Source organism: Eschrichtius robustus, chromosome 5, assembly GCF_028021215.1.
Source record: "Eschrichtius robustus isolate mEscRob2 chromosome 5, mEscRob2.pri, whole genome shotgun sequence".
Lineage (NCBI taxonomy): Eukaryota > Metazoa > Chordata > Mammalia > Artiodactyla > Eschrichtiidae > Eschrichtius > Eschrichtius robustus.
The window spans coordinates 55,366,789-55,389,232 of NC_090828.1; the positions used below are offsets into that span (position 1 = coordinate 55,366,789).

Here is a 22,444-nt window from a genome sequence, read left to right on the forward strand (position 1 = left end):
TTCAAGTTATTAAGCAAGCATAAAGCAGAACAAGCACACAGGTACACTTTAGACAACAAAGTCTTATGATGTTCTTAGCTGAAACTTTTGGAGCCACCATAGGCCAGATCCCACTGGTAAGAAGGAAATAAATGGCTCAGAATTAAGGCACTCAGTTTTTTGCAATATAAGACTACTACTTAGTAGGTTAGTGGGTTGAAAGAGTTCATGGATTTCATAAAAATGATTCATGGAATTTTCTCTCCCTTAGAGTCAGGTCCATTACACCCAAGCCCAGTCTACCACCACATATATATCACATTTTACACCCTAGGATAAAAATTATTGAGTCTTTCAATTTTTTTTTTTTTTTTTGGTTTTAGTTTCTAAAATTTGGGAGTTGTTTCAAAACCAGATATCTTAAAAATTATTTGGAAATGTAATGAACAATGAACTGGCTTTATATTTTATAAAGCTATATTTTAGTCTGGTGAAAGAAAATAGTTGTCTTTCCACTTTCTAGGAGCACATAATTAATACCTATGACAGTACAGCAGAACTAACTCAAGCGTAGACCAAAGATGCCTTCCCTGAACAGTGTAAACATCGACAAGTATAATAAAGAACATATCACAAAAAGGAAACTAACTCCAAGCTACCTGCATCTCATGACTTTTAACACACCCTAAGTCAGCATCAGTAAAACACCATCTGCTACAACTCAGTTTAGAGGGTGGGGCAAGAAGAGAACAGCTTTACATAAGCATGGGCTCCCTAACAGGGGCCCTGTGGACAGAGGCACATGGAGCACATTAGCGCATGGGAAGCTGTTGCATATACAGAAGACACATGTAGCTGACTGGATTACACCAAGTCTCAAGTAAAAGACCTTTGTGAGGACAAAGCCCAGTGAAAAGCTAGACAGCTCCTTTCCTTCCCATTAAAACCAGCAATTAGAAGATGGAAGTGAATGTTTCAGAGTGAAAAGATAAATGTCAGGACTTACTGAAGAGCACATCTGCCCCGGGGAGTGAGGATTCTGCTTTTCTTTGTAAAGAGTCGATGACTACGGTAAACCAATACGTATACAAATATAACAGCATAACTATAACTCTGTACCTATTAAATCACCCAGGATAAATTACACAGTGGCTAAACTTCACACTTGCATTGAGGGGTGCAGAATCCTTGGGCATGGAGCACGGAACAGCCCCTCTCCCTTCATCCCAGCTTTTGCTTTTTAAGAAGAAAACTGTTCACTCACAGCTTTTGGCTTTTGTTTAAAGTCTTTAAACCAGTTTGTAAACTATGTGTAAAATAGAACACACTTGGTCTTTGTGGGCTGTCAAGTATTGATGGATTAAAGGTGCACACAGATCCTACAGTCATATTGCAGACAGGAGGAAATATGTGTTGAGTTCTCTGAGAAAACAGGGATGTGTTAGTGAGAAAAAAGGTGATTACTTTTTTAGTAAATAAACCATGTGCTTCCTAATACCTTTATATTCTGCAAAAGTGCTCAGGATCATTTTTCTTGGAGCAAAATCTCAAACACTTGAAATTTGAAAAAAAAAATACTGTATAATTCGTATTCTTTGTGACTACCTATGCTTATTTGTTCTTTCATTATTTTTCTGTCCACAAGTGTACTGAAAGCTGTCTTAGTTATTGAAATAATTAGAACCAGATATATTTTGTTGTCTTGGAAGTAGGAGGCCTTGTTGTAAGTTGTAAGATGGTTTTAATTGCAGAATCACATTTATGACTTCAGGGTTTCACACAAACCTCAACTAAGGGTTCCTCCAGAGTGACTGCACCTTTTGTTGCCCCTGGAACAGAGTTAACAAAACAAACCCCACAAAAACTCAAGGGCAGGATAAGTAATGTTTTTTTCAGAGAATGGGAGTTTTACACACAAGTGTCCCATTTATAAGGAAACTTGGAGAATTGTTTGCTCTGGATGTTTAAGAAAGTTAAATTCCCATTTAAGCTCTCATCTCATCCAGTATTCATTAAATGTAATCTTGCCTACAGGTGTGTGTGAAGGCACAAAAGGTAGCCTCTAGCTGATAATATCAATAGGAAATGAGCTGAAAATTAAAGGAATATTGTATTAATAATATATATGCAGTGGTAGAAAAACGTTGTTACGTGGCACAAAAAAGTGTGGAAATAAATACTATTCCAACTCTGGCAACCCCAAGGGCAGAAAGTGTAAGCAGATGCGGAGCATGCAACAGCCCATTTCTGTGTGTCTTGCCAGGATGGCTCCTCCTTTTGCCTCATTCACACAGACTGTTTTTTTTTTTTTTAATTTTTATTTATTTATTTATTTATTTTTGGCTGTGTTGGGTCTTCGCTTCTGTGCGAGGGCTTTCTCTAGTTGTGGCAAGTGGGGGCCACTGTTCATCATGGTGCACGGGCCTCTCACTATCACGGGCTCTCTTGTTGCAGAGCACAGGCTCCAGATGCGCAGGCTCAGTAGTTGTGGCTCACGGGCCTAGTTGCTCCGCGGCATGTGGGATCTTCCCAGACCAGGGCTCGAACCCGTGTCCCCTGCATTAGCAGGCAGATTCTCAACCACTGCGCCACCAGGGAAGCCCCACACAGACTGTTTTTGAAGTTGGCTACAACCAAGCGCCATGAGCGCTCTTAGGGAGTGCTCAGGACCACATTTGTTACTTCCCTCCCTGAAGCTCACCTATTTTCTCTACAACGATATTATGGAAACATCCTTGGGAACATCGAGGTATACGGATATTTTTAGTGAAATGACACTATTAGTGGTAATTAACATAGAAGAGCCCAGTTGATGGCAGAAACAATAAACAGAATGCACCCAAGGAGTCTGTACAGTGGTGAAGCGAGGGAAAAGGAGGCACGTCGCCAGCCACTTGCGCCAGCTCATGAGCAAGAAAAGCCATGGAAACTTGTGAGTAATAACACTGCTCTAGGAGTGGCAGATGGGGCCAAGGCCTAACAGGCAGGAAGCAGCCTTGGGCTCAGGAACTGTGCCTAGATTCTTTAGGAAGTCTCACTACTTGCTTTCACGAGTGAGCTCAGACCGCACTACAAACTCTCCGCAAAGTATACTCATTTCCCCACACCTCATGTCCCTCATACACATTCAAGTGTAATATACCCAAGAAACACATAATTCCTGACCCACCTATAAAAGAAGTTACCATCTTGAAGTTCTGAGCCAGAATTAATTGCCCAAATCCTTACCTCCTTGGCTATTAACTACCATTCACCCCCCTAGGCAGACAATGGGTGAGAATTTACCTTAGACTGGGTGAGACTCTGGCATAGCATATGCATTTTACTGAATGGAACTGTGGGTTCTGGGAAGGACACATAGAAGCCTGAAGGCTGGAGAAGGATATGAAACATATGGCAATATGGGATCACCAGAAGACTTAAACCCTTCAGATAAAAGCAAAACTGGTTGAAAAGGAGTGAGAATATGAGTATGGAAACTGTCAAAGCTAGAGCTGTCAAGAACCTGGGTATCTCTTAAAAATCACCTTGTTTTTTATTAAAAAAAAAATACTATTATAGTGTATTTGTAAAACACAAAAAAGTAGAAAAATATTTTTAAAAATTCATACCTTACTACCCAATCAACCAATTTCTGGTAGCTTGGTATATTTCTTTCTTTCTTTCTTTTTTTAAATTTATTTATTTAATTTATTCATTTTTGGCTGCATTGGGACTTTGTTGCTGCACGCGGGCTTTCTCTCTAGTTGCAGTGAGCGGGGGCTACTCTTTGTTGAGGTGCACGCGCTTCTCATTGCGGTGGCTTCTCTTGTTGGGGAGCACGGGCTCTAGGTGTGCAGGCTTCAGTAGTTGTGGCACGCAGGCTCAGTAGTTGTGGCTCGTGGGCTCTAGAGCGCAGTCTCAGTAGTTGTGGCGCACGGGCTTAGTTGCTCCGTGGCATGTGGGATCTTCCCGGACCAGGGCTTGAACCCGTGTCCCCTACATTGGCAGGTGGATTCTTAACCACTGCGCCACCAGGGAAGCCCGGTAGCTTGGTATAGTTCTTTCTAGCTTTTTTTCTTATGCATTTTCCACATTATTTAATGGGAACATATTCTACACCCTGTGTCTGCCACTTATTCTTTGTATACAGATATTTATTTTATGTTTCAAACTCTTCACAAATGTGATTTTAATAACTGCGGAACAAGTGATTATTTTCTACTCTTGGGCACTTACGCTGTTACTGATTTTTATGAGGATAAATAATGCTGCCATGAACGTTTATGTGCATACAGGCTTTCTACATTCAGCATTACCCCCTTAGATTATACATATCAGCCATGGACCAAAGGGTCAAAGGGTAAAATATTTTTAAGGCTTTTAATAAACATTGCCAAATTATGTCCAAAATGACATCAATTTAAAGTTACTGGATAGCTAAAAAAAAAGATGTAAAGGATTCTATGAAGAATATCTTCATATACAACAAATCTGGCCAAGTCTCAGGGAAGTCTGAAATTCAGGAACAAATACACTTAAAACATTTATCCCAACACAGAATACCTATTTTGGATGTATCAAATGCTGTAGACAGGAAGGATGGTAAACGCTATGACTGGGGCTTTAACTATGCTGCTACGTGCCTTAAGCCAATGTTTTTGCTTACATTCCCAAACATACCACGTTTCACTGATTCTAATATGCACAATTCCTCAAACATTAACACCTCTGAAGCACTGGTCAGTTTAATTGACATTTTTTTGTTTCTTAGTAATGCACAGAATGATGGCACATCTAACAGTGGATGTCGTACTGATTTAATGAAATTCAGTAACTCTAGACTGAGTACTGGGTCGTATTCTTCTGCTCACATGTGTATGGACCCAACACCCAATGCATTTAGCACAAGCTGTGTACAAACTCTGGGGCCAGAAATCAAACTGGTAATAGTGACGGAGTGTAATGTATTGAAGACAGACTCAAGGCAAGTTGAATCTTTCATTATAGTAATCTAGGGGGCTGAGTTTACCATAGTCTTACTATATACTATTTGATTTTGGTGTTCAGTGCATAAAATTATAGCTGCTGTGAAATAAAGTCATTTACAAAGGGATACATGCCACATAAAATACCTTGTCCTACAGGTGTAAATCCAACATCTATGCTGCCTTTCAGGTGTAAAAGTTTACTTTTAAAGTTTCATGGGGTAAAATAACAGAATTATGTACATTTTTGTATACATATAGATCAGGGATGAAATATTACTTTAGAAGAGAAATTCATTATACTGTTTAGCCTTGCAAATTATTACATGCCCAAGGCAGGTAAAAATTTATGCTGAGCATGTAGTGAAGAATGCTAATTTTACTTATTTTATTATGCTATGTACCTTCTAAAAGGATGATGGAATTTGCCAAGTTGATATATTTAAAAGCTTTATTGAAAAGCAGCATTTTAATCATTAGACATATATCAAATCGGACTTATGTCAAATAAAAAATAAGCTTTAAAAACGTTAGACTGATCTAAGAAGTTATTTAAACAGTCTCTCTCCTTCCCTTTCTGGGGGGAAACTTGTATTGGTAACTGTTCATTAAAAAAGTATCTGGGATTTAACTGATGATACCTGAATAAGGATCAAAGATGTCTTTAGGCTACCTAAAATCACACTATAATGTGAAGTTATATTAACATAGAAACATACGTAGAACAGCTGTCTCAGTGTACTCAAGCTATTTCATATCTTGTTCAATCCTTAGTGCTATATTTAAAGAGGCACAATGAAAATAAAAGAATTAGCCAATCAAGATGGCTACATCAGTTAATTGTTTCCCATCTTCAATGTCTCCTTATCTGCTAGTTCCTTCCCTTCATGATACAAACAAACTTAGATGACTGCCAAATTCAAGGTTGACTTTCAGTCCATATAGCATTTGCTGCTAAGTCAGACCCTGTTAACCTTTTCGTTCTTGAAATTATTAAAACTCTTTACCCTTGATCTCAATGATCATAGCTATCTAAATTTGTCAGCTGTTTCCCCTGGGTTTCCATCAAAGGATCCTCGTTTTTTTGTTTGTTTTTTTTAGCTTGTCCTTTAAATACTAATGTTCTCTATGGCAGCATCATTGGCCTCTTTTATTCTGACTGAAAACACAATTTATCAACATCTATAAATGCACCGATATACGGGGGTATCCACATCTTTCTGCCAGGGCATCTCTCCTGAGCCCTGGAGCTCAGGAGGAAACGACCCACCCAATGGGAAGGTATGTACAGACACAAGGATGTGAACACAGCCAAGATGCTGTGATAACACAGAACTGGAAGCACTGAATTCGCTAGTGGATAGGGTATAACTATCTTTATAGTCCCAAATTATTTTCACATTTTTGGAGTTCAAAAAAACGAAGTAAATGTAACACCCCCCCACCCCCGCAAATAACCCAACAAAAATCTATTGAGGCTCTAAGTCTAGATGCAAATAAATGTTTAGACAAGAGAAGGAAACATTTAACCCGAAGCACGCAAGTTGATGTAATTTCACTTTATTTTACTTTTGTCATGTTGCTAACAGCTGCTGCTGTCTCCTGAGGTCCATCAAGTACCAATTCTTCCACGAACCTGATCTCTGGGTCTGCTCACAGCTCAGGCATCTCTCATTTCTCTGAACACCCAGAGCCCTGGAAATCTGCACTGCTCATGTGCCACTGGGAATGGGCTACAGCGTGGTCCATTTAACTGTTTCCTGAGTAAATACTGCTCATCTCAGTAGTCAGATCATGAACTTCCTGGGAACATGGCCAGGGCTACTTTTACCTTGGTGTCCTATACCTTGCACTGTACCTAAAGTACAGTAGTTGAATTAAACACAATGAATAAATGAATGAACAAATGAATGACTGCTTTAAAATTTCTCTTCATCACCATTTCTAATCTCACCTGACCTCCCAAACTTAGACGTGTTTACTATTCTCTGTCTTACCAACAAGCAAATAAAAGCAAGCAAGCGGGAAACAAGCACATTTTCTTATTTTTCTCAGCACAAGCTTATCTCATACCACTAAGACTTCAATCCTTAATACATCTGAAGAAAACACTGCAACATGTAGGGGGACAAAAGTGTATCTGACACATTTACAGGATGACATACAAGATGTTTACTCACCATAATTTTGATCTTTCTGATTCATGATCCTTTCAGGATCATGAGTCAGAAGATCGATTAACATGGACTAGGTGTCCGACAGATACATGACATGAGATCAGTCCAGGGCAACCGTTCAAGTGTGCTTGTGAAGGAAGCCCTCTGCAGACTGGAACACAGTTGCCGCTTGAATGCTCAGGCTCTCGAGTTCCCTAGTTTTGCACTGGAAGCAGCATATGCACCTCAACTGACAGTGTTTGATGGCAAACAGCAGAAAGTGTGGCCCAGAAAACAGCATTCAATAACATGAAACTTAACGCTGAAAAGAAGCTGACAGTTCAGGGACATAAAACATGGCGAGACCAGTTTAAGTCTAATTTTCAGGAACTGAGGGAAACTCTTCAAGCAGGAGCTGATCCACATGGAAAACCACTTACCCAGGATTTGCTTGCTCCTTCGCTCTGATCCAAGGCACCAGGAAGTGAACAATATTTTATATAAACACTGAGTTCTCACACAAAATCAATAACAACATTGAAGTCTCAAAGGAAGTTTTAAAGGTGCATTTATAGACTAAATGAAAATATTTCAGAGGAAGTGCTCAGCGTAAGAAAGCATAAGTGCAACTTCATATAGCTAAATCTAAATACGTAACTATGAATACATATCTGAGTGCTTTTCCAAGATTTAAACGCTTCTTAACATTATCATCTGCATTTATAGGAGAGGTATTTTGTTATAATTATATCCATATACATGTCAAAAAAAAAAAAGAAAAAGAAAGCATAAGTGCAGTTTTAAAGGATTTTTAACAGAAATTTCAACCTTGAAATACACAGGGACTTGATTAGTATTAATAAGCTCAATATAATATATATTGAGTAATATTTATTATAGTGTAAAATATATACTGAAATATATATAAGAGTCTAGCTTCAGGGAGCATAACTTAGGAAGAAAATCCTAAGAGTGCAAATCAGAATAGAAAAAATAGGTAATAGTTATCAGTAATTTTCAACAGATTAAAATGTAAGTGGGAAAAAATAGTTAAGTGTGGAAGATCTGGTAGATTTTGTCTATTTGACATTGGATCAAACATATTCTGGAACATAACTGCTTAAATGTGTATGTAAATCATGTATAAATGCATGATTTTTTCTTTTTTTTTAAAACCAGGGACTGCCTTATAATGACTACAGAGAGGCATTAAAAGTATTCAATCAGCCAAAATAGCAATTATGTTTGCAAGCAAGTTTGGTTCATTTTCACTCTTACCTTGATATTGTTTGGAAGAAAAGTAATAAAATGTAATACTGACACTGCAATGTCTTGGGAGAATTTCAGATGATGTGCCATCCCCATGATGGATTGCCTCCACCCCCATCTTTGGCTTATAGGGTTAGGCATGTATTATGAGAGTGAAACAAACACTCTCATTTACCTGAGACAGTGACTGTCGGAGCCGTGCCATCTGCGTGCTGTGGCCTTTATTGTGATCCTGCTCAGAAACCATCTGCTTAAGCTTCTCCTTCTCTATAGCTATGCTATTAAACGCTGACTTCAAAAGAGAATGCACTGCGTGGGGAGAAAAGTAAGAAACAAAGATCAAATGGATCCAGAAAGAATATACAAAACTATAAACTTCTCAGTACTTTAACTCATGCACAGATATTTTCTGGAAAGTTTATGTTATAGTCTAATTGAAAGTCAGCCATAAAATGGAATCTACCAGAACATCTATACACAAATATAGGAATGGTAATTACTCAGGATGAAAGTTTTAGCATTTCAAACCAGATAAGCCAACAAAGACCTGGAAGCAGCATATAAAATTATCAATTTTTAAATTTCAATATTTAGAAACTAAACTATAATTCCTAGAAGGAAAAGGGAACAAGTTTTACTCTGCCATATTTGAAGGCAATATTTGAGCAGTTCTGTGTACAATGAAGCCTCATGCAAATCATTTAGAACTATCAAAAATTATTTCCCCAAAGTGTGTACCCAAACAAGAGCATTTTATGAGTCCTACCAATATAAATAAGACAGCTGTTTTAGAAGTTCTAACTAGTTCTCTTTGGGGTAGGAAATGATTTGGTCTTAAGAACAGCACTTGCATTACTTTCTCAGCCAAGAACATCATGATATCAGAAGTGTTTTTAAAGAGTACAAACTTCCAGTTATAAGATGAATAAGTTCTCGGGATCTAATGTACAGTATGATGTTATAGTTAATAGCATTGTATTATTTACATGAAAGTTGCTAAGAGAGTAGATCTTAAATGTTCTCACCACAAAAAAGAAATGGTGGGACTTCCCTGGTGGTGCAGTGGTGAAGACTCCACACTCCCAATGCAGGGGGCCCAAGTTCAATCCCTGGTCAGGGAACTAGATCCCACATGCATGCTGCAACTTAGGAGCCCACTTGCCGCAACTAAGGAGCCAGCAAGCCATAACTAAGGAGCCCATGTGCTGCAACTAAGGAGCCAGTGAGTCACAACTAAGGAGCCTGCGAGCTGCAACTAAGGAGCCCGCCTGCTGCAACAAAGACCCAGCACAACCAAATAAATATTAAAAAAAAAAAGAAATGGTACGGTGTTAGCTATCGCAATTATTTTCAGTATATAAGTGTATCAAATCAACATGTATACCTTGAACTTATACAATACTACATGTCAATTATATCTCAATAGAGCTGGAAATAAAACAAAATAAAAGCAACAATAAAAACAACCTCCACTGCCATTTCTGCATACCTAACAACATACATTGGTAAAAATCCAAGGCAGTCTTTAATTCTGAAACACCAAAAGGCTGAATTTCCAACTCCTATCTTTACAATAACAGTTTCTATAAAATGCAAAGTCTTCTAAAAGGGATTTCCTTATAAGAGAAAGGATTTTTTTAAAGAAATGGAAAAATTTAGCATAAAACAGTGGCCTGAATTAAAGGGGAAAAATGGTGAGATCATAAGGGACTCACAATCTATTGATTTATATGCTACATTCTAGTTATCAATTTTAAGGTAATAACTTGATAGCTGAAATATGTTAACCCAACTGGCAGCTCTAAAAGCGGACTCTCACTCATTTCAAAATCCATAATTCTTCCTAAAGAGTTCATTCAATAGTCATAGAAAAGCCCCCCCCTTTTTTTCTAGCACAACTGAAAAGAAAACATGTTGTTTCAACAAAGGCTTTAAAATTCTGTTGAAACTTGGATTTCCTGAAAGCCTCCGGATTGCAACCAAATACACAAAGCTTTCCCAGGGCTACCTTCAAATTTACCCATCTTCCTTTAGAAGCTGTGCTATAGTTAATTTACACATTTGCTGTCTCATTTTACCTGCTTCTATAACCTCACATTAGAAGTAAAAGCTACTGGCTTTCCTGGCCATAAATCTATGCTGTTACATAAACAGAATAACATTGTTCTAGTCTAATGACATGATTAGCATCCAGCTAAGACATGCAATAAAAATGTGCAAGGAGTAAAACAGCAGGTGAAAGAGAGGTGGCCTTACAGAATCTCAACCGAAAAATCTATAGAAAAAAAAGGTGGGGGAGATGATATAGTTTACTTGCTTCAGGATTGTGGAATTAAAGAAATCTCTGCTAGCACATCTTTGCTGATGGTTTAAGACTATACATTTTTGTTGACTTCAGCATTCCCAGAGATGTCCTCAGTGTGTGCCCCTTCTTTCCTGAGTCACTAGGCTCTTGAGTATTATGGGGGGTACTTGAGATGTTCCATTTAACACACATTTTCAAGAATATTTTATAACCTATTACCAGCGGGCCCAGAGGAAATAAATGTGATTAATTCATAATAAGATGTTAGTGACCGAAAACAACATAATGTGTGTCTTTCTCCAAGAGACTGGGAAGGTACTATCAAAAGGCACACACACACGCACAAAAAGGCACACACACACACACACACAAAGTTTCAGCGGCTGAAATTTAAATACTATAGCAATAAGGGGAGGGAGTTAATTTGGGAGCTGAGGCTCTTCTTGGTAAACACAGACAAGACTGCCCAATCCACCTACACTCCACTCTCCTGCTTCTTATTTATTATACTCTTACTCTCTGTGCCTGATGACGGCAATTGAACTTCTGCAACACGCCTTATTGAAAACTTAACATCAAAAAAGAGACTCCAAGGTGGGGTGGACTTCTGCTCCCCTCAAATCTGGACTGGCCTGTGAAGCTCTGACCAGTAGAGTGCAGTGAAGGGACAGTGCTTCAGGTCCAGAGCTGGCTGCTTCCATTCCAATCCACTCCATTCTTTTGGAGCCCTGAGCTGCCATGGAGAGGGAGAAGGAGAGGGACAGAGTCGTGTGCAGCCTCCCAGCGGTCCAACCAAAGTGCTAGTGAAGACACCTTGAACAATTCAGCCCAGCTTGCAGCTGAATACTGTTGAGGGAACCCAACCAATGCCACGTGGCACAGAAGAACTGCTTAGCTGAGCCTTCCTGAACTCCTTACCCACAAACTGCAAAGTAAAACTTACTATGTCGTTTAATAAAAAAAGAGTTTCAAACAGAATCTGTTTCTTTTCTTTTTTTCCCTTGCTAAGGCTAACTCACAAGTATGTATTAAATGATGAAAAACAGATGTTGAGTAGTAGTGTCTGCTGACCCGCCTAGGATAATGCCTTTTTTTCCCCCTAAGTGTTTGATTCCGCAACTTTCAGAGAATAAATAGATAATCCCATTATCCTAATATTCTCTCAGTGAAGAAAATCAAATTTTAATTTATGATGACCTACAATCCTAGTGCTAGGCCTGAAGGCAATAGGAAGAACAGTCATCAAAGGTTAACACCCTTTTTGTCTTTCTGCCTTTCTGCCTTTTCTCACCCTCAATGCTACTTTCTTTACTCAGTCAAAACTGTAACCCTATGATGTGTGCTCTCCCAGGAGGCGGGCATCATATCCCACTGCATTTTGTCTATAGAACTGCAATAAATATATAAACCATTTGACCTTTCTGCCATGACCACCTAAACAAGGGTAAGAGAATAAATGGCAACTTCCCATCAAGCAAGAGAGCTTCTCTCAAGGGAACATTATATTTATTGTTACCTTTCTGTGCAATTAGACAAAATTCTTCTTGAAGCTTTGTATAATCCATTGAACTTTCCAGAGGGTCTGTGAGGTGGCTAGGGGGAGTCTGAAATTCAATATCTGCACAAAGGTTGGGGTTGGAGGAATGCAAGCGAACCGGGGACATGGTAGCACTGAAAGGAACCTGAAAGGGGAGGACACAAATTATTAGAGAGCAACAGCACATTGTTCCACCCTCTCTTACACAGAAAAGATCTCTTCCAGTCTCCAGAATAATAGATTCCTCCCTGAGGACACACTCGGAGACAGTACTCATTTATTTTGCAGGTGGCTGGGTAGGAAGGAGTCTCATTTCCCATAGTTGATTTAGTACTGCCACTGCCTCACTGGCTTTTCACTGTCACAGGGAGAGATGACTACACAATGACAGGAAGAACAGGCACAATCCCAGATAAGCTTCAGCTCTGAACCCACTGAAAACAGTGCTGGCAGAAAGCAGTCTGAACTGTGACGTAGCTGACCTTCTCTCACAAAGTCTGGGTACTCAAGTCAGAGCACTTTTTATGCCTACTTCTTTCTGAGCCTGGAGCAGGAATTTACTGAACAGGTAAAAATTCAAGAGGTGCGTATACAGAAAGATTCACTTGCTCCATTGCCATGAGATAAAACATAAGTAAGTTTAATACTAAATATAACAATGGCTTAAAGGGACTCACAATTAAATTTGAAATTGATTCATCAAGATGTATTTGTAAATGAAATGTAAGTTACTGTAGTTTACCTTTGTATGTTACATAAACATGGCTTATGAACTGGCCAATATTGAAAAGCATTAAGTAAAAAAAAGTCATATTCCTATAGATTTTCCCAAATGGCTAGAGGTACTTCCTTGCCCAGGCTGGATCTGGGCTAGGCTTCTGATGAGTGGAGGCAAAGCACCTTTCCCTCTCCTTCTAGAAGGTTCTACCTGACCATTACAAATGCTGTCAGCCAAACACTCTTGGAAAATGAGAATACCAATTTCTCTTATAAATCAGATTACCAGTAACCTCCCCTAATTCTTACTACACAGATATGCATTCAATTATCTTCAAGAATCAGATTCTTAGACTCCTCCACAAGCTGAATTTTGTATAAATTGAAAGATAATTCACACCCTCTACCTAACAGAAAATATGCTGTAGGAGGAAGGAACCAATATCTTGTCTGATGTACACGTATGTCAGAACCACTTCCTTTTTTCATTGTTTTATTTAGCTTTAAACCTCATGACAGAAAAAGAGGGGAGGGAGGGAGCAAGCAAGCAAGCATGTGCCTGTGCACGGAGGATACAGAGGATGGAGGAGATGGAGAGACCCCAAAAATCTAGCCTGAGCTGCAGTTGGTGGGTCTGGGTGAGGGCAGTTGAGACTGGAGAGGGTCCTTAGGATGTAGCTTTGTCCTGGCAAGGAGTTATTTATCTCAAAAGATATCCAAGGCTTACTGGGAAAGAAAGCGGGCATGAAGCTTTCTCCCCAATTCCGCTAAGCTAAGCATGTGAATACATGATATGTGAAGCATTTGGTATCTGGAGTCATCAAAGTAACTCCTCCTCATCCCCCATGGGGACCTTGGCTACACTGGGCTGGGAGGTGTCAACAGCTTGTTTATCTCATCAGGATCTGAATTCCTGGCTATTCCAGAGAAGAGACACAAAAGTGGCAGATAAGCCATTTGAGAAAATGGAGTCCTTGGGTTCAGTAATTTGCTGGAATCCTATCCAGGCAACTTTGTGACAGTAATGACTGAGGTTTTTTAGGATATCCATAAGGGAATGGGGTTTATGTGAAAGAATATTTAAAGACAGATAAAGAAAATTTCTGTCCTTGCCTGTGGTGATGCTAAATCTAGAAAGAGCAGTCAGCCCAAGGCCCTCTAGGAGGGACAGAGAGAATCCATGGAAAGGTTGGTGATTAGGAGGTCATGGGCAGAGACTGTGACTTGAGGAAATGGATAGACCAAGGAGTTTGCAGATTTAAGGATATGGTTTCAGGATGCAAGGAACTAGAAGAGCATTTGAGAAAAAGGCATGTGCGTGTTTGGTGGTGGGGAATGAAATGTGTTGAGGATCAACAAAAGGGTTTTATCTGCACTCAGGTGCCCTCAACACTCCGAGGAGGGGCATGGCGTAGGAGAGGGGTCTCCTCCCTTAAGTGGATAGGGAGGCTGGGGGAGAAGTAGTGATGGGAGGCCAGGGTGTAGTGGAGGCCCAGGGAGTCCAGTGAGGACACAGACTTGTTCCTGAGATAATGGGCTCTTTATTAAAAGTTGGAATCAGACACTGAGAAGAAAAACATGTTACAAATTTATATTTTGAACATAATGGAAGTTTAAATTGGCAATTAAAACGGTAAAAATGATTTTGTATATAACCCACAGGGAAAGGGACTTGGAATGCTCTATTCAAACCGCAATCAAACAGTTCCCTGGGACATTGAAAACTAATATTTATATACTTCTGACTGGAAATGTTTATATTGATTTTTTTTTTTTTTGGTTAAAAGAAGTATGTGGAATGGATCATTTTAATTGAAAAATTTATGAAATGAAATTGAGAATATAAATTGAGATGTATTAATCTAACTCTGAGTATCTCTTCAGCCTGGGGACTTATTTACTCAGTTTTTTATTCATCAATTTGAGTATTATGGGATTTGAAAATTTAAATGGTATCTAGGTTCTCTGTCAGTGATGACTGGAGTGGGGCTGTCTACAACTCTCAATGTTTGTATGTGAGAAACCTCAGTGCTGGAAATGCAACTTCACATCCTCCTTAGGAAAGAAATCCAAGGCTTCCTTGCAATGCTGTGACAGGGAGGAAGCCTGATCCTGGAATATTCTGGTACCAGTAACTGCAGTTTGGAAGGGGGCTGTTAGGAGATGCTTTTATCACCTGTCTATAAAGAAGTCAAAAGAGAAATAGATTGACAGTGAGCTACTGGCACTGAAATTTAGCAGTGGTGAACATGAATAAAAAAGAGAACACACAACAGCAAGTCTAAGGAAGATATTGAGCATACACAACTCACGGAGCCAATGTGAAAAGTCTGCTGTTACTCTGCATCCCATGGACAGGGATGCCAGTGTGGAGTACTGACTGCACTGGGACTCTTGGGGTCCTTCCATGGGGAGGGGCCAGCGTTTCTCCTTCCCAACCCCCTATTCCGTTGGGCCTGCCTGATGGCGCAAGTGGGCCATTATGGATGCTAGTGCTAAGAATCAACAAGAATAAATCTCTGAAACATCTTGGGTGTACTTGCCTTTGGGAGCAATCCCAGCTGCCCTACACACCTAAGTGGGCAAGGAGAACAAATAGCTGGAGTCATCTGGAAGAATTCCAGACAAAAGGCAACTAGCAGGATAGGACAGACTCCAAATGTGTGGGCTAACTTTACTGTTGGGAAGAGGAAAGACAGGGAATAAAGGGGAACCACTGCACTAAAAGAAACAGGAGGGCTGAGTCACCAGCGACAGGTCACTGAGATGTGGGCGAGGGGCTGAGGGAGCCAGCGGGAGGTCCTGCTAGATGCTGTCCTGCTCTGGTATGGAGTTAAAAGCTATAGATCCTGGAGGGTTTAGAGTAACCACTCCCTCTAGTTATTCCTGAATACATGACTAAATGCTGCCAGCTTCACTTATTAGACGCTCTAAATTATTCTTAACCTCTGTGGTCACAGCTACCCTGGAGGAGGTGAGCATTAATACCTCCATCTTTCAAAAGCTTTTTCTCTTGTACTCCCAACTAAAAAAAAAAAATCTACCTATTCAAATAGGTTCTAATCTCAGTTTTATTATACTCACTATATGTATCTGCAATCAAAAAATGAACACAGTAGAAACACAAATACTTCCCTGCATGCCATCTTAGAAGTACATTATTTAAGGAAACATTTGTATTTTCATAAAATGACTGACCCTCCCTTTCCATACTGAGATATTGTTCTCTCTCTAATAATCATTTGGATTTCTGAATTTTGTAAATGAAAGGTTACATTTAAGAATTTAAAAATTGATTTTACATGGATTTATTGTCAGAGTCTGTTACCATGTCAGTATCAGATACTTTTTTCATCTGTATTTGAATACATGCATAAGATAGACATTAACCATGAAATCAATTTCAAAAATTTGTTTGTTCAAGTGTTCACAAAGCTGTGAGTTTAAGAGTCAGTGCCTAATAAATTCCATGTCACTTGTTCATTTCATAATTCAAATTATTTCTGTCTCTCAAACAAACCAGCTAAGTACCCAGATATAAATCAAGAGTCAGTCACTAGTTATAAAGTAGAAAACCAACAATCCATACACCAGTATCCATTCCCCTACAACGCAACCAAAATCTTTTCATATTTTTCAGCAATTCTAGTCTTAAAATACATTCCTCCAGCAGCAAGAGCAAGACTATGATAATTCAGGAAATCTTACGTAATAGCCAAAAAATTAATGTGTGCCATGAACTCAGTACTCTGTATATAAAAAGTTGATAGGATGTCATGATTAAACAAATATTATGATTTATTTTTATCCAGCATAAGGTTCTTGGTTTACATATTCTATTTTATATTCCACGTGGCAGTTCACTATTCTAAGCACCTTCTATTCAATTTTAAGTTTTAGTTATTTGCCTTATATATCTCAAATACTTCCTCTATCCTCTTAATATCCATCCTATTTTCTCTTTAAAAAAAAAAAAGCCAAACCAACATCTAGATGTGAATTAAACACCATTTAACTTTGTGGTTTTCTCCTTTCCACACTATATTTTCTGATTTCCAGCTCAATATTCTTTCCAGAAAACAACTTTCCTTTGCTAAGTGTAAGTTTGGGTAGCCGCTGAGAGATGACATCAAAATTCACCTTTTCTTACCCTCTCATTTCTTTACTCTCACATCCTTTTCAAATAGTCACATTGCTACCAAAAAAGCACAATTTATGTCTGTAGTAACATGGCTTTTCTTAGAAAAACAGAAATCAGCAAAGGTTCCAATATCAGTATGGCAAAAAAAAAAAAAATACAAAAAGAAAAACCCCCAAACCCACATCGTTTCAGGAAATCGCCCACACACTCCGTTTTGCATCCTTGAATTTAAACTGTTTCTCACACTGAGAGTAGAAGTAGAGATCTGGATCCCATGATAGTTTTCCATTGCAAACCCAAACACCTGTGTGCGAGGCCGGCACTGCAAAGACATCCAGAGAACATGCGAGAGCTTCGCCAACACAGGAGAGGGCTGTGCTTGATGCCATTGCACACGAGGGGCACCATTAGAATGCGGGGCAGGGTGACACTAGTACACAGTTTCTCATTCTCATTAAACATCCACTTGAGATTGAAATCCACTCACTGTTGTAGCCACTGCTGCTGCTAGCCTCTGCCGGCGCCGAGTTGTGCTGAACTGGCCCTTCGAAGATGGCCCTTCCTGACAGTGAATGAGAGAAGAGGAGGGAGGAGAAAACACGGGATGGGGGAGGGAGAAGACAGGATATGGGAGGATGAAAGATAATCAGACAAGGGAGAGGGAGAATTTTTAACTGAAAGTTGACTTTTGCTAAATCTTAGCATTGAAAATAGCTTGGAGGGGCATTCATGCTGTGAGAAAAGTTTATTGTTCTCATGGTAGAACACCCAAACACTTAAATCTATTTGCTGAATATAACCCCTACCCCAAAAGGAGATGGAAAGTTATGAAGTGATGAAGAGCTTATGATTTCAAGGTAAAATAAATGTACGTCTTGTTTTATTCATGCAATGCCATGTTCTACGAAGCCAAAAGGCATTTAGTAGATCGAAGCAAAAAGAAAAATTGAGTTCAGGGAAAAGTGACTAAATAAATAATGTGCAAAGGCTGAAACAAACAGGTTGCAATGAGAGCCTCCTGTTGGTCTGGAAGAATTTTTTGTTTCTTGCTGGGAGGAAAAAGTAAGGGGAAGGATACCAGGAATCCTTAACTCCCTATGTTTTCTCCTACTATAAAGGTCTCTGGGATTCAATATTAAGAATGATATTGATTTTCCGGTTGAAGAATTTTCCAAGGAGGAAGCCAGTCCCCATAACATAGGAAAAAAATCTCAATGTCCTCAGTGTGCTGGGATAACACCTATAAAAATCAGCTATGAAAATCTGGAAGTATAGGCTTCATTTAGTGATGTGCAACTATGCATAAATCAGTAGAAGAATCTTAGAGCTTGCTTTCTTTCCTTCTTTGTTTTTTTTCTTCTCTTTTTGGTGGACACGATAAAGGGATAATAACACTGCCTTCTAATCAACTCAATTTTGCTGCATTTGACAGACCCTGACTCTTCAAGGTTGTGAGCAATAATTTCAGTTCCAATTAGCTGAAATGTTCTCAGAGTCACCTAACAGTCAGACTGAGAAAAAAAACAGCATGGCTGTGTTAGTCTTTGGAATAACAGAAAAATATTTTAAATTCTTATATCTCCAATTCTCTTTAATTTTCCAAATTACATTCACATTTCTCTCAATCGTCATAAACCTTCCGTGTACATATATGTATATGTTTATTAAACACAAACACACACACATAATCTGCTCTAGACAAAACATTTCCTATACAAAATTCCTTTATGCCTATTGTAGTTAAAAAAAAAAAAAAGGAGAAAGAATATATTTTTACTCTTCAGTGTAATTTGAGCATCTGTGAGATCTAGGACAGCTGCACATGAATGACATCAGATCATTTATCTGCTACCCCATACCTCCTGCTATTCCTCATTCTCTCCAATATCTACGGATCTAGTATTTAATGCATGCTATTAGCAACACAGGAAATGTAACAGCAATCTCTTCTACAGCAACCCTTATAAAATCATTCTCTTCTTGCCCTCCTCCACCTCATTTAAAACACAACCAAACTGTTTTACTGCATAATGATGATACTGAGATTTTTATGAGAATGAGAGATTTGAGCTTTGGGACACAGGAAGTATTTTTTCTAACAGGTAATTCCACAGAGATGTCTAGGACAACTATTGCTTCCAATGAATTATACGATGGATTCTTGAGCTAGCTTCCCAGTGGCTTCAAGGAGAAATATGGTCCAAATTTTAACATTCACATTCAAATCAATACCATAATCTAACTTACCTAAGACTAAGCAATCAAACATCCAGTATAACATGTCCTTCATTTTTACTTTCCTAAGGTCAATTTTTAAAATGATCTACTTTATAATTATTTCAAAAATTACAACTACTACAGAATGCTGCATACAAACTTCAGTAAAACAAGATCCATAACAACAATAGCAGGAACAATAACCACCACCACCACCAGGCAGTCTAGGTTCCTGCATAAATGGCTGGTGGTCTAGAAGTTCCAAACGATAGAGGGGATGAAAAATGAGCCACTCACTACAAAAAATCTCTCAAGTTGGCCACAACAATGAAGAAAGTGGTTCAAGTAGTGAGATGATTATGGGCTCAAAACAAATACTTGGTATCATGAGATGGGATTCTGATGGTCAAGAAACATTTAAAACAGGAGCGAAAAACCTGTGTATTAGGGTGGGAGAAAGTGGTGGGTATGTTTAATCCACCACAGTAAAAATAAATGCTATGACTTTCTGTAGGTAAAATACTGATGAGTAATGACATTCATATTAGTCATAGTCATCCCTGGCTGATTTTAAGATTCCCCAGTCAGGTGTGCATGGTGAAGAAACTTCCAAGTAACTTCTCAGTGGTAGAGAATGAGCATCCTGAGGGATCCTGGAAGGCCTGTCGGTTTGGGTGAGCAGAAAATGTCTAGGGATGGTACTAAATTCTGCAGCATTCACCCTATGGTCCTTTGTTTTACCAGTTCAAGTGGAAGTGAGGTTTCTCTGGGAATGATTAATAGCTTACCACCACCTCTCAGTCTATTTATTTCCACTGGAGTTGGAACTAAATCTACTTTCCAAAGTTTAACGTTTTCTTTGAGTATGGGGATGAGATGGTTTCAATTTCCCCCCAAAATAATTAAACTAGAATCACAAGGGTCATTTTGTTACTCTTTGGCAAAACAGAAACAAGGCAAAAGAGCATAAATGAAAATTTAAGAACAAACCACCCCAAAATGTGACAGGAATATGAAATGGAGAATATTCTCCTGCTTTCTGAACAACTTCTTTTGATGACTCAGAAAAAAATCTTCATAAACTCTTCACACATTGAAAAGCACAGCCTGTGAATAGGAGGGCTATTCAGAGTTACATTCTGTTTCCTCCAGAAAAAACTGAGTGATATGGGGACCATGGTGGGCCTCGTAACCATAGTAGGACAGCCAGTGGCATTGCACTCATACACATTGAGAACAAACCTACTGCAGACCACAGCTGTGAATGGGAATCTGTGCAATGGGATACCTTATAAAAACAAGATTGAAATGATATCTATCCACAAATGTATATGTTCTTATGATGCTGGCCTTCTTCAATTATTTTATTTATAATTAAGGTTCTTTTTTCCTGGCTATGATAACCATAGATACCATGTTTAAAAAACAACAACAACAAAAAAAAACGACCACCACAAAACTAGACAATCATGTGCTCAAAAGCAATTTTAGGCAATTTTCTTGTGAAGTCATTTGGCACATTTGTCTCTATAGTATTAATTTTCTGAAAAGAAGGGAAAATGCACAGAAACATACTGAACAAAAGACCACAAAAAATTGTGTTCATAGAATGTGGACATTCTAACTAAAAAAAAACACTGATCATTAGTGCTTGTGAAAATTTATTTTCAAATATATCAGATTAGCAAGCTAAGCAACAAAGAGTTTGTTATTCATGCATTCAGAATTAAAACACAAAGAATGTTATCAATAAAACCAGAATTAAGGAAGAATTATTGTTCTTATTTAAAAGACTGAAGAATTCTAAAAAGCAGTCCCTTTTACCTCTGTGTTAGAATATAGATTGATTTATAGTACAATAAAAAGAAAAGCAAAATCATAAGTCTAATTTTGATTGTGCAGGGCAAGAGTCCTTTATAATATATAGCTAGAATTGGAGTAGTGAAAATTCAACCTTAAAGATCTGAAAGTAACATGAATTTTGACTTAAGAGATTTTAGGCATTTGCCATATTTTGTATCACTGCAATGCAATAACATAAAAAGATCTTACTTTAAAAATTTTAAACTATTCATTTCAACTAAATAACTTATTTAAAATGAATTTCAAGTAAATTTATCACAGCCATGAAGACTTTAGTTCAAATTTTAAAAGTGATTGTTGATGGCCAATAATATTTTTGTAGAATCATAGAATTTTAGAGTTGAAAAGGATTTCAGAGATCATTAAGTAAACTCCATCACTTTACTCAGGAGTTAATGGAAGCCCCGAAAATTTAACAGAAATGTGAGATTATACTGCCAGGAAATCACAGTGATTAGATTAGAACTCAGGTTTGTTACTTTCTAACCTATTGCAGTCCTCATCTCATTTATTGATAGATAACAAGTTTGGACAGCATTAACACATAAAAGCCTCTTTTAAGATCTAGTATATATAAATGAATGTTCATTACAACCCATTTGATTTTCAGTCTAGATTTTTAAGGTGACTTTTTGTTAAAATATGTTTTAATGGTTCAAAGGCCATAATTGAGGATGAAAATGCCACTTTACAGCCATATTACATAATTTTAACCTTAAATTCTTTTTACTTATGTCAGAATAAGAATAGATTTCTCACTACTTTAGATAATATAACTCAGTCTGAAAAGCACTAGCTTTCAAGCAGTTAAAAGCTGCTTTAAACTTTTCAACTTCTATGAATTGATATATACAGACTAATATTTTTAAAAATATATATAAGTATAAATGAAGGAAAAGTAAAGTCTGTACCTGCAGTTGTATTTTTGTATCTTTGCTGACACTTTTTGTTCTCCATCGTCTTGTGACCCGCTTGTCTTTCTTTGAAATATCTACACAGTTAGCCTACATTACACAAATAGTTAAAAGCAACAAAGCATTATTAAGTTAACACAGATGATACAGGTATAGACAAAGAGAGCACAGAAAGTTAGTATAGAATCATTGTTAGACGCCTAAAGCAAACCAGCCAGGAGATAAAGGTATATCTGATGCACAGTGGGCATTAAAAGCAGAGGTAAAAACTTAACCATAAAACATATTTTTCTGCTATACCAAATGAAAACAGGATTAGCGTTTTTGCTACATGAAAAGACAGTAATAATTCTGAGAGTATCTAAGTTATGTCTTCATA

General features: G+C 38.2%; 1 protein-coding gene and 1 non-coding gene across 5 annotated transcripts in view; both read right to left on the minus strand.

Annotated features, from left to right (window-relative positions):
- The window catches only part of OSBPL6 (oxysterol binding protein like 6), a 213,312-nt gene that overhangs the window by 21,946 nt on the left and 168,922 nt on the right, over positions 1-22,444 (minus strand). For 2 of the 4 annotated variants that reach the window (XM_068544858.1, XM_068544857.1), the window contains exons 11-12: positions 12,193-12,358; positions 8,547-8,680 (exon numbers count right to left, since the gene is read on the minus strand). In XM_068544858.1, the coding sequence (XP_068400959.1) occupies positions 8,547-8,680; positions 12,193-12,358 (300 nt within the window). Of the gene's footprint in view, positions 1-8,546; positions 8,681-12,192; positions 12,359-17,558; positions 17,634-22,062; positions 22,156-22,444 lie in introns of all 4 variants that reach the window. The other 2 variants (XM_068544855.1, XM_068544856.1) reach the window with 2 other exon arrangements.
- Positions 11,778-11,921, minus strand: LOC137765544 (small nucleolar RNA SNORA79). The gene has a single exon (XR_011074194.1). It is a non-coding gene; the product is annotated as a small nucleolar RNA SNORA79 (small nucleolar RNA).